Source organism: Protopterus annectens, chromosome 5.part0, assembly GCF_019279795.1.
Source record: "Protopterus annectens isolate FY-2018-M chromosome 5.part0, PAN1.0, whole genome shotgun sequence".
NCBI classification, from domain to species: Eukaryota; Metazoa; Chordata; order Ceratodontiformes; family Protopteridae; genus Protopterus; species Protopterus annectens.
Window position 1 is genome coordinate 1648266896 of NC_056735.1, and position 12579 is coordinate 1648279474.

At 37.9% G+C, this 12579-nt stretch overlaps 1 protein-coding gene across 2 annotated transcripts in view; it reads right to left on the reverse strand.

The window, feature by feature from the left end:
* Positions 1-12579, reverse strand: part of KCNJ6 (potassium inwardly rectifying channel subfamily J member 6) — a 644361-nt gene that overhangs the window by 269263 nt on the left and 362519 nt on the right. For both annotated transcript variants that reach the window (XM_044071437.1, XM_044071438.1), the window contains one exon: positions 11002-11922. In XM_044071437.1, coding sequence (XP_043927372.1) covers positions 11002-11922 — 921 coding nt within the window. The remainder of the gene's footprint in view (positions 1-11001; positions 11923-12579) is intronic.

The following is a 12579-nucleotide window of genomic DNA, read 5'->3' on the forward strand; positions in this document are numbered from 1 at the left end:
ACACCACCCCCCATATAGACACCCATGATACTTGGGACCCAAATTGGTTTGGAGTACATGGCTAGGTTTGTAAGGGCCCTAGGGGCTGTTAGCCTAGTAACAACCTATGAGCTTATGAGGCTATGTTTGTGGCTGAACAAGTCTGCAGATGATTGCAAACTCTGTGCCATTATTTCCTCCACAGACACTTGTATCCCCCACAATGAGCTAGATATTGTCAGCACCTGTTGTTCTGACATAGCCTTAGACTCAATGATTCATCACATAAACGGAATCTAACTTAAAGTCAATAGAGGCATTAGAGATCTAGGCACTTTTGTCAAGAAGACAAAAACTGTTCTTTGATCATTAAGTATCAGTTACAATAAGGAAATATTTTTTTATTGCCCATTTACTTATAAAAAGTATAATAGTATAATATGCTTTATTGAGTTGGCTGTCACTACAGCTCAGTGGCCTGCCACTGCCTTGTCTGGGAGTGAGTTCTGAAGAACGTTTATTTCCCAGACATGAAGGCAGATTAGGGGTCAATACCATATTATGATAAGGAGTGGATCTGTTACTGTGCAAGTTTCCATTGGTTATAACTGGAAGGGGTTGGGACAAGTTTAGCTGTGATAGCAGGTTTGTCTGCATCACAGGAGATGCAATTGCTTGTAGGTTTTTTTTCTGCCATATAACAGATCTTTTCTTTCCTTTTTTTAATTTGACTGTGCTAATATCTTGTTGAGCTCTGTCAGCTGAGCAACATATTAGAGGGGAAGGGGAATTACTGCATTGCCAGTGTTATTGCCAGTGGATAGTACACAGATGGAGTTCTGTGAATTATTCCATTGGAGTTTACTGGTACCATGAAAACCATTTCTTTATGAATAAAGTACATTTAGGGAGAGAGTGTTTGCCTACATACTTCATGCATGGAATGCAATACCTGTACGATGGGGTAAGACACTGTACAGTTTCTTATTCCACTTCACTTCTGCTTTTATAAATCAAAATAGACTTTGGCATTCCATTTTCTGCGGTGCACAGTATTTATGAATAGACCCCCCAAGCACATCCAGTGTTTAAACATTTACAACAAAACAAACATCAATGAGTTCCTGAACTCCACCCCAAGAAAATACCCCATGTGTATTTTTCTCCTTTGCCACTCTAAACAAAACTATGCTGGGGGATGGAAAGCTTGAAATGGATGGAGTTTTATAGTTAGAGATATATTGAGTAGTGAGATGGAATCATCAAAAAGAAGCTGAATGGAAGGGTATAAAAGAGAAAGCAGCCATAAACATTCAGACTTAGTCTCAGGCTTAAAATGTTGCAAGAATGCAATTTTAATTTTCTGGGTAGCTCTGCAGGGAAACTAAATTTCGGCCAAGTAACATATGATTTTTCAACATCTTTACTGGTAGAAATTAAGCTTTATTACAAATCTACAAAAAAAAAAAAAAACAGGCAGAAGAAATTTTTATTATGCAACCTGGGGCATACAAGGTAAGTACATCTACCACTCACTGATAGACAGCTGCCCTGAGTAAGTACTTTCCTACATAAATAATATCAAAAATATGTTATTTATTTATTTTTACTTGTCTCTGTAAGTTTTCCAACTGTCATTCAGAGGTCCTCCCACTGTTCTAGTCATACATCCTATATTCTTTAATACATAATACCATGCAAGTAGTATCAACATTAGGCTTGCCTCAATGACATAAAGAAGCCTTCAATGAATGCAAGAACTCTGTAATTATAATTCCTATTTTGAAGAAAATTAAGGGTATTTCTTGACTTTGGGCACCTCTTATGTTCAACAATACATTTTTATGCATGCAGGCAGTTATTAAAACTATTACTATTACTTTTTAAAGTTCTTCATTTCCCTGCATCAGCACTACTTGAATATCACTGAGTGTTTCATGCAGGGTATGATCAGAGTACCTTTGAAAGAGCCAATGAATACTAACTTCGTCCTCTTCCTCTCGCCTAGGGTGCTTACTATGATATTGCTGTCTGAAATTGCAAAAGGCTGTCATTTTGAAAATAGGTGTGTGTGTATTCCTTTATTCCCAAGGAACAGTGCAGGCATAAGATATTTCATAGTAGGGTGTTAGGAGGTGATGCTCCCTTGTGGGGGCATGGGGTTGAGCCCCTGCAAAAATAAATTACTGTAAAACTCTTCATTTTTAAAAATACAGTCGTTTCATAACTTATGACATCAACAAATATGAGAGGGAGCCAGGTAGGAAAGCTGTGGAATAATTAGTAACAATAATAATAATAATAATAATAATAACAATATGTATCTTTGGTATGACTTTTACAGAGGAAAATACCACCCCTGCTCATAACTCTAACAGTATTTTATTAGTAGGTGCCCTCTTTTTTATCTTTGTTATAGTCTAATCTGACATTAAGAAGCAGCTGGGCATTTGATATTTTGCATCTCAGGCACTACAACAGGATGTCATAGCAGTGATGTTAGGTTACTGGAGGCTACAGTATTACAGAGTATTAAAATAAATGGAAGGGGAGGGTGGAGTATTAAAGATTATTTGTAATATAAGGAAATGGTGTTTATTTTTAAGTTTAACACTTTAAAACCTTATAAACCTAACGAATATGCTATTTTAGTAGTTGGCAAGCTGAGATAACAAAAATTATTATAGTTTCTTTCCTTTTAGGGTTATTTAAAGCCAGGTCAACAACAATTTTCAACATAATTTATTGTTGTACTGAGGTATGTTATTTTGTTGAATTTGATGCACCTCAATAAATGTTCCCTACATATGCAATATATTACAATACTTTTAACTCATCAATGTAGTTTTACTCTTACAACTCTGGACTGAGGATTTTTTGTATGTACTTAATAGGTTTGATGTAAATAATGAATGTTTACATAAGCACATAAACTTGGTGAGGCTGGTGTTTAAAGACTGTATGTAATGACTGTTTTTAGCTCTAGTGAAGTCTCAGTTATGCTTGGTTTGACAAAAGTGTATCATAATTGTTTTTAAATTATGCTCAACTTTAATAAAATATGAATTCATTTTTTTGTGGATTGCTGGTGACTGAGAATACTGCCATATTTCTGAGGATCTTTGCCCTTCGGGTGTCGGTTTTCATTAATTGATTTATTCATCTATTTGATTGGCTGTTTTTGTGATTGGTTGTGTTTTTAAACAGTGCTTGTGTCATGCATTTTCTATCTTTTTGAATGCTGTTATTTTAACAAAAGATGAATCAAATAGTTGTTTTCATTATTTTATCTTCACTGTGTTGTATACTCACTGTAACCTAACCTAACTAAAAATACCAACACTGTATATGTATTTTATTATCTTTTCGGGCAAACTACTCACATAAAATTATTAGCAGAGCAATGGCATCGTGTTTATGCTGCAAAGGGGCACATCATTCTGAATTAAAAAAAAACAGTAACTATGGAATGAGATGGAGCTTTTTTGTTTTCATGAAAGTGTGTTAGAGCAATACACTATTTCTGGGTCTGGATTATGCTGTTATTTTCTCATGCAAGGCATGGTTTTGTCAAAGGGACAAAGTCAAAATAATCAGCTTTCTAAACCAGATATAAATAAATCAATAAATCCCAGAGTACCTCACACTCAAGTTGTGGTGAATTAAGGCACTCTAAGGAAGCATCATGACTTACTCAGTGTTACATTTTATTAAACTCCATTTCTGTGATGGTAGAAGGAGACAGTTAATATATCTAGTATGCCCTTTTAGTGTAACATTCTTCCTGTCTTCACCTCCATTCCTTTCTTTCCCCTCACTCTTTCTCCAAATTTCCTGTGTTTTTTTTTGGATGCCTCCATAGACTCTATCTCTACCACCCATTCTTATATATTATTTTATGGATTCTGCCCCTCATCCGTGAAGAAAGAATGGATTCACTTATCGAGGGAGTAGCACATTGCTAAACCTTGCAGCATGTGCTGCTGTTCTTCATTTTCCTTTTCTCTATGATCCCATTACATTTCTTCAGACTGATTTCGTGTGTGAAAACATACTCGGAGGCTCTAAAGAAAAATCTGCAAAAGCAACAGAGACCTCCAAAGCAGACACCCAAGCAACTTCCACACCCCATCACAAACCATGAAACACATACTTCACATAATCAGTGTGCCATGCAATCACAGCCCTTAAGGCAAAATAACATACTCAAACTAGTAATAGGTGACTCTATAGTCAGGCACACTGATGTCCCACTAACTAGGCTGGACAAGGGGAAGGTTACAGTTAACTGTCGGGAACCAGGATCTGCCACATAACACAAGCAGTCAGGTCACTCCAGAACAAGTACAAATATGACTCTGTCTTTGTCCATGTTGGTGCGAATGACCTGATAAGTACCTCCCTGGACTACATGAAAAGAGACATGGAGGAGCTCACTGATCATGTAGCCCAGGCCGGTATGACCCTGACCCTGAATAGCATCCTGCCCTCACCAAGAATGATGCCACAGTATAAAGAATAAATGATCAATTTCAAAAATTGGCTAAGTTTCTGGTGTCATTCAAAGGGGATCTAGTATCTGTCTGCCTGGGATGACATGCTCGACAAGCCACGTTGCTTCACAAGAGATGGCTTGCACCTGTCACCCTTAGGCTTTCGAATACTGGCCAAGGCTTTTGCCGCTGCCATAGTGCCTTTTTTAGGCAAGGCTCAAAAGACAAACCCACCAACGTAAATAGCACAAGTAACCAAAAACTAAAGGTAATGCTACTCAAAAAATTAAGGGTAATGCTACTCAACGCCAGAAGTCTAAACCTCAAAATGCATGCACTCAAGGCACTCCTCAGTATGGAGAACATTGATATCTGTGCAGTAACAGAAACCTGGTTTAAGGCTCCAGAGAGCACCCCAGTACTACCAGGCTATAACTCATACAATACTTTTTGGCCACAGAACCCGGACCGAAACACAAAAGGTAGGGGTGTATCCATATTCATCAAGGATACCCACACCTCCAGGTTAGTGGTGCAGCACAATGCATCAGAGATCATCCATGTGCAGCTAACAATGGGCAAAACTGCAGTTCAAATGGTAGCTTGCTTCAGATCACCCACCATGATCCAGGACCCCCATTCCGCAATTCTGAAGACACTGGAAAATATGAAAGTCCTTCCAAATGCCTTAATATTGGGTAATTTCAATTACCCAAACATTAACTGGGAGAACTATTCAACTACTAACTCCCTTGCCCAACGTTTCCTAGAATTTATAAACTCGAATGCCCTGGATCAACTGGTCAACACCCCCACCAGAAGTGACAACATATTGGACCTGGTCATCACCAACATGGGCAACCGGTGTTCTACAGGTCAACCCCTCCCTGGTTAGATGAGACCATAGACTAATCACTCTGGATATCGACATTCCGCCCTCACCCCCAATCAAGGAAACCACTGTGAAAAACTTTTCAAAAGCAAACTTCACGTTACTTAAGACCGAGGTGGAAAGGTTCACAGCCCCCATCCTAAAGGACAACTCTGTCCAAGCTGCTGAATCCCTTACAAAGGCACTCTATGAGCACCTGCAAGAATGCATGGATAGTGCTATCCCAAGCAAAACCAAGACTCACTCCTCCAAGAAAAGGATACCAGTCTGGTGGAACCCTGCTATAAACAAACTATACAATAGAAGGAGGAAACTAGTACAGAAAAGAGTAAAATCCCAAGAAGGAAAGACATCCCTGATCAGTATCAACAAGAAACTACGATCCCTCATAAAATCATCTAAGGCTAGCTTCAAAAGAAAAATTGCCAAGGACGCCAAAGATAACCACAAAGCGTTCTTTAGTTATGTCAAGAAGCTAAGTGGAAACTCTCAGATCTGCTCTGAGTTAGTGCAGAATGGCACAAAATACATTGAACTGACTGATATTGCTAACATTCTGACAGACAGGTTTAGGGCAAACTTCATCCCCCTCCTCACCCCATAAAAGGGCCATAACCATACCAGAAGAATGTAGAGCCCCAGCAATCACTGACACACAAGTTAAAACAGCCCTATCCAAAGCCAAAAACACAGCTTCAATGGAACTGGATGGTGTCCTAGGCTGTGTCTTACATGAACTCCAAAATGAACTAATCCCTCACCTAAACACACTGTTCAAACTCAGCCTCTCTACAGGCTACATACCCATAGAGTGGCGCACAGCAACAGTTATCCTGCTCCACAAAGGTGGAGCCAAAATGGACCCCGGGAACTATTGCCCTATAAGCCTGACTAGCCTGGTCTGCAAGGCTATGGAGCGCATCATCATGGAACTCATTAACAGAGACATCGGGAACCTCCAAACATTGAACCCTACCCAGTTTGGCTTTGTTAAGGGCAGATCATGCCTCCTAAACCTGGTGGATTTCTTTGAGACAGTTACCAAGGGTATAGATGAGGGAAAGGAGGTCCACACAGCCTACCTAGACCTCGCAAAGGCTTTCGACACCATTCCCCATTCTGGTATTATAGACAAGCTCATCAGTCTGAACATAAACCCCTATGTCATGAGATGGGTTGCCAATTGGTTCATGGATAGAACCCACACAGTGAGATTTGCAGGCTTTAGGTCCGACTCTAAACCGGTTACAAGTGGCGTCCCCCTGGGCTCAGTCCTGGGACCCCTCCTGTTCGGTATATACTTCTCAGAGGTACAGGCAAGTACAGGAGGACTATGATTAAAACCAGTGCAAGAAATATACATATGTACATATGGGGGTCTATATTACAATGTTGAACTCACAGGAGTCCGAACGTTGTAATATCGAACCCAAATGTCCGAAATATGAAAACAGCAAAGCCACGGAACACCGATGTTGTTCCCAGGGAAAAAAAAATTGGTGGGCCATTTTTGGGGCTTTGCTATTTCCTCCACTGTGGTGCAATCTCGGAGTTGATATATTTAAGTAGTGGGGGTGTGGGGGGCACAGTTTATGTTTAAAGTGTAAGTGTTTTTTTTTTTTTTTTTTTTTTTTGGTAACAGAACAGCGATTTTTTTCCCTGGGAAAAAAATTGCTGTTCTGTGTTTTCATAATTATTGGGTTTCGAACTTCACGGTTCAATATTACAACGTTCGAACTCCTATGAGTTCGTTGTTGTAATATAGACCCATACATATGTACATCTTTGATGTTTCATTATGGTTTATTGCATTATATCAAAATATTCTCTAGCAAAAGGTTTTATAATCATGAGAAGGCTGTTTGATAACAGGAATCAAAATAAATGAAGCAATGGTAGGTGTAGCCTGCTTTAATGTTACTTCCACTATTGTTATATCTAGATCCAAAATGCTCAGATGCCACTAGCATAAGTGTTGTTGAAGGTGCAGTCTTGACAATCTGTTCACACCTCCAAACTCAATGGGAAGAAATGTGGTAGTTTTGCAAATTACTTCTTATCCCTGTTTTGGGGAGTTATTTGACTAGCCTTGTTGTCATATTGGAGGTGGCAGATTTATGTTTTACGTTAGGTGCTATGGCTACCTCCTTTGACAGTTCACCTCTGGTAACCTTATCAGCCTTCTATTGTTTATCTTGACATTTATCAGACTAGCTGTTTACCATTTCCCAATAAGATTTAATAATGAAACAAAATAAAGTTGCTGTAGTTATAAATGGGGTACTCACTTACCACTATCACATTTTAACACTTATTTTTTTATAGAAGGTCTTCAAAAATTTGAAAAATGGTCAAGAAAAGTAAGTCATTACACAGACCACAGCTCTCTGACAAGAATGTTAGCAGAATTTTGAAAAGAAATGAAGAAAGATCTTTGCATTTCTGGCTATAATGACAGTTTGTCCATTGGCAAAAGCTGAACATAATGTTGGCTAAAAAAACAACACTGGTCTTTATGTGGATAGAAGTAGAGCTGATGGAAAATTTTGGCTATCAAAGTAAAAGAGCAAAGTCTGGAGAACCCAGATGTTATGATTTACTGTTACACTGTGCTTGAAGAAGATCAAAGGTTTTACAAGATTTTAGTTCTCCTTGATCTTGCTCATCTAGAAATCGTTCACTAGGTATTGTATTTTTTGAGGTCTTCAGGCCTCACTTCTGGTGCCATTATTGTTTGCAGTGAATGCACTGTCTATTACAGATGTGATTCAGGCCTGAGGTATTCACTGTCACTATTGTGGTGATGACATCCAGCTCTACCTCTGATTTTAAAAAGGAGCCTTTGATTGTTTTACTAATTTTGAAGATGCCCTGAATTCCATATTTCAAGGATGACACTCATTCACCATAAACTTAACTGAGCTAAGCCAATCAGGAGAACTCATACATATCACTGTGCACAGCTGACATGCTCTTCCCTCAGTCAGTCACCTTAGACTTAACCCAGTCAGGACAAATGGTATAAATGATACATGCCACTGCCCAGAACTCGCATACTCTTTTTGCACGTTAAACTTAACTTGGCTAAAACAAATGGCATCACTGTCCATAGCATAGTTCAAATGGACATATCATTGTCAATCCTTATAATTTAACTGGAAAATAGACTGTCATTTGCTTTTCATTTGTCTAATCTGCAGACTAATTCTTAATGATCGAGTGAGACTTAAGTATCAGCTGTTTTCCAGACGTATTAAAATATTGTCCAAATGTAGTGACTGATTCCATCTTTGGGTTTTGTGATGGTGATCGTTGCACCAGGATGCTCCTATGTTCATTACTGCAATACCTTTTACTTTGAGCTTGTGACCTGTGTGAGCTGTAGCAGGTGTAGACCTCTGTACCAAGGATCTTGCCTAGTGCTTCACTTTCTCCATCTGTGTTACCCTTGTGCTGTAGAGCTGCACTGGTTTCTAGTAGTTGCTTAGTATATGTTTAAAATTCTACTTCACAGTTTAGGTATTGTGTTCTTGAAACAGCTTTTTCCCCCCTATGTTCTGGTAAGGGTCTCAGATTATCAGGGAAGGTCCTACTAGTTTTTCCTAGGATCTCATTAGAGACTTCTGCTCATCATCTTATTTGTGATTATTTAGTTCTCGATTTATGGAATTTATTATTTTCCTTGTTACCACTGTGCAGTACTAAAGCCTTCTTCCAAAGTTACTTTAAACACTGTCTATTTTTGGAGATTGATTAAGCAGTTGTCAGACACTCTATTGAATTGCAATTTGTTTGACACCATATGTGGGTATGTAAAAAAACTGAGTGTTCCTTTTTTGAGTGTGTTGTAATCTGAAAGTTGGAAGTACAAAGATGTGTTTTGTCAGTAAGTGAGTTGGAGTGGTAACCTATTTGAGCGTTTATGTGGGTATGTGTTAGGTTAGAGTTAGGGTGAAGTAAGGGTTGTAGATTTTGTGGCATTTCTTTTAGTGAGTGCTTATTGTTTAAGGTTAATGTAAGGGGATAGATTTGCTATTGTGTGTGTATGAGTGTTTCAGAATTTGAGTTGTGCAAGGACTATGTAAGAGAATAGATTTAGTGGTGCGTGTTTACATGTGTATGTTAATGTTTTGGAGTATGTGTTTGACAGAGTGCTGTTGCATGCTTTTGAGTGTGTGTGTGTGTGCGTGCGCGTATGTGTGCATGTGTGTGTGTGTGTGTGTGTGTGTGTGTGTGTGTGTGCGTGCGTGTGTGTGTGTGTGTGTGTGTGTGTGTGTGTGTGTGTGTGTGTGTGTGATTGCTTGTTACGTTTACAGTAAGGTCAGTAAGGTGTAAGTTAGTGTATGGATGTTGTGTTATGTATGTTTGATGGTGCATGCTTGTATGCCCGAGTGTCTTGTGTAGTGGTACTGTTAGGGGATGGAGTTGTTGTAAGTTAATGTTTTGGGTTGGGTTAGGGGCAGGGTACAGTTAGGGCTTGCAGGTTCCTGAAGATGCATTCAGTAATCTGTACAAAGTTTCACATTCAAAAGCTATGATACATGGTATCTACACAGCATGGATTTGACATTGCTATTGCTAGATTTTACTATATAACTATCCTCACTTATGACATTATTACTTTTCATTTTCATTATATTTTTGTTTTTATAAAGTGATCTTCTACAGTGATTACCTAGTATACACCCATTGGCCTATAAGGCAGGTTATCATTATACGGATTCATTTTTTTAAATTATTTTCTTCTGTTATTCTAGACTTCCATTGCATTCTGTAGATACTGCTAGAAGGAGATAACTACCTTGTGTCCTCACATGAGGCTCTAACACAGCTTTAGTTTCTGCTGTTGAGAAAAAAATGCAACATTCAGTGAGATCAAATGTTATACTTGATTTAGTCCTCCTTGAATTTTCACATCCAGAAATCCCCAGCTAGGTGCTGTCTTTTTTGGGGCCATTATTGGGTGTCATTATTACTTGCTGTGTATGCACTGTGTGGTCTAACACCCTTTCTATATGCAGAGAAGGAATGCTAAAGAAATACAATTCTAATTTCTAAAAGTGCAGCTGTCAAACATTTTCTATTCTGCTAAGAGTTGTGCTTTACCAAGATATATGCTTTTGACTAATTCTATAAATGATAGCCTACATATTTTCATATTTTGGAGGACTGAATACACCTTCACAAAAAAATACTATACTTAATGTACAGTATGCAATAAGTCATTCACATCCATACGAGAGCAAAGAACCACAATGTCACTCATTCTGAATAACTACCCTTTTTGGAAAATCCTAAACAGTACATATAAGATCAGCTCTGTTAATCTTTTCAGGAATATTTTGGAGTAGTAAGACAATTCAGAATAGAAAATACATTTCATGACGTGAATTCTGTTAATACTTAAGCTAAATAATTTCATAATATTACTCATTTCATGTCTTGATTACAGTTAGCCATACTTGTCTCTTGCTAAATGGTTTAACATCTTCTATAAGGCAAGGAAAGAATTACATTTAGACTGAGCTCAAAACATGTACAAGGCATTATTGCAGTCCTAAATCTAGTTATTTAGTTCCCTGTATTCTCTGGATTTAGACTGCATATTTGCATTATAATGATTTGTTTCTTTTTTACCTGTTGCTTCCACCATCCCTTCCAAGATAACAACAATCTCTAGCTCTTCTTTGGCCATCTGAGCTTTTGATATCTCCCAAAATGGGCTTTGCTGGTTTATTTCATGGCAGATGATTAACGGTGAAACCAAAAACAATCGATCATCACCTGTATCATATCCAACATTTATGTCTGTTTGATTTAGTGGAATGAATTCCCCTTCTTTTGTATGTTTAGATTTGATCAGCTTGGCCCGTATTGATGCTTCCACAATGTGTGAATTTCTTAGGTCCCCAACACGGAACATCAGGCACAACTTCCCATCACGCATGGAAATAACTGCATTTGTTGAAAAAACAAGGGTCTCTGCTCTTTTCTTGGGCTGCGATATCTTTACAAACATGCAACCAACCATAAAGGCATTGACTATTGATCCCAAAACAGACTGCACCAAGAGAAGGATTATTCCTTCGGGACATTTGTCTGTGATCACCCTATACCCATAACCAATTGTGGTCTCTGTCTCTATAGAGAATAAAAAAGCTGAGACAAATCCATTAAGATTATTTACACATGGAGTCCATGAGGGGTCACCTATGTGATTTAGGTCCCCTCGTATATAAGCAATAAGCCACCAGATCATTCCGAAAAATAGCCATGTGACAGTGTAAACCATGACAAAAATAAACAAATTGAACCTCCATTTTAGATCAACTAGGGTAGTGAAGATATCCGTAAGGTAACGGTAGGTCTCTCTGACATTTCCATGATGGACATTGCACTTGCCATCTTTACGAACGTATCTTTGAATCTTCTTCTTCGTACAGTCGTTTCGTAGCTGCTTAGGTAAATCCTCTCTCACTTGTTTCGGTAGCCTTGGCTGTTTAATGGTAATAGGGCTTTCCACATCCTGCTCCATTGAGGCTAATGGAAGTAGCTGTGCTGTTGTTATAAAAAAGAAATACATTTTAAGGTATTATTGTATAAAATTTTCTTAGTTATTAAATATTCATGCACATTCTGTTTATGCACATTTTATAAAGACATTTGAAAACAGCACTATGCTTAGGTGTATCAATGCAGACATTTAGAAAATAGCACCGTACACATATTGTGCAGATAAATGTCTAAGGAAGGATACTATGTTACAACTAATCATTCTTCACTAATTGAAGATAAACTACAGAGCTGAAAAAAACATACTGTATTGTTCACAGGAAATAATTATTTACTTATGTATAAATTACTACTGACCATCATTTTGCCTTGTCTTCATTTTGAAATTTCAGAAGGTCTACCAACATATTCAGAATGTCACAGCATGTATCTAATCATTGTTTCATTAACTCAGTAATAGGATAAAGAAAAATGAAATTATATTAAGAGTATGGCACATTTATTTATTCATTGCAATAAATTACTTTCTAAATTTCTTCACCCTGAACTATAGAATGCTATAAATTTTCACAAAGACGCTACAAAACCATTTGGACACTATGTTTTTCATCCTGAAGAGAACTTTAAGAATGGCATATGATATTGTGTAGATCTCATAATTCTAGGGTAAATATTCTATTCTGTAAACCAGTCTGATAATGA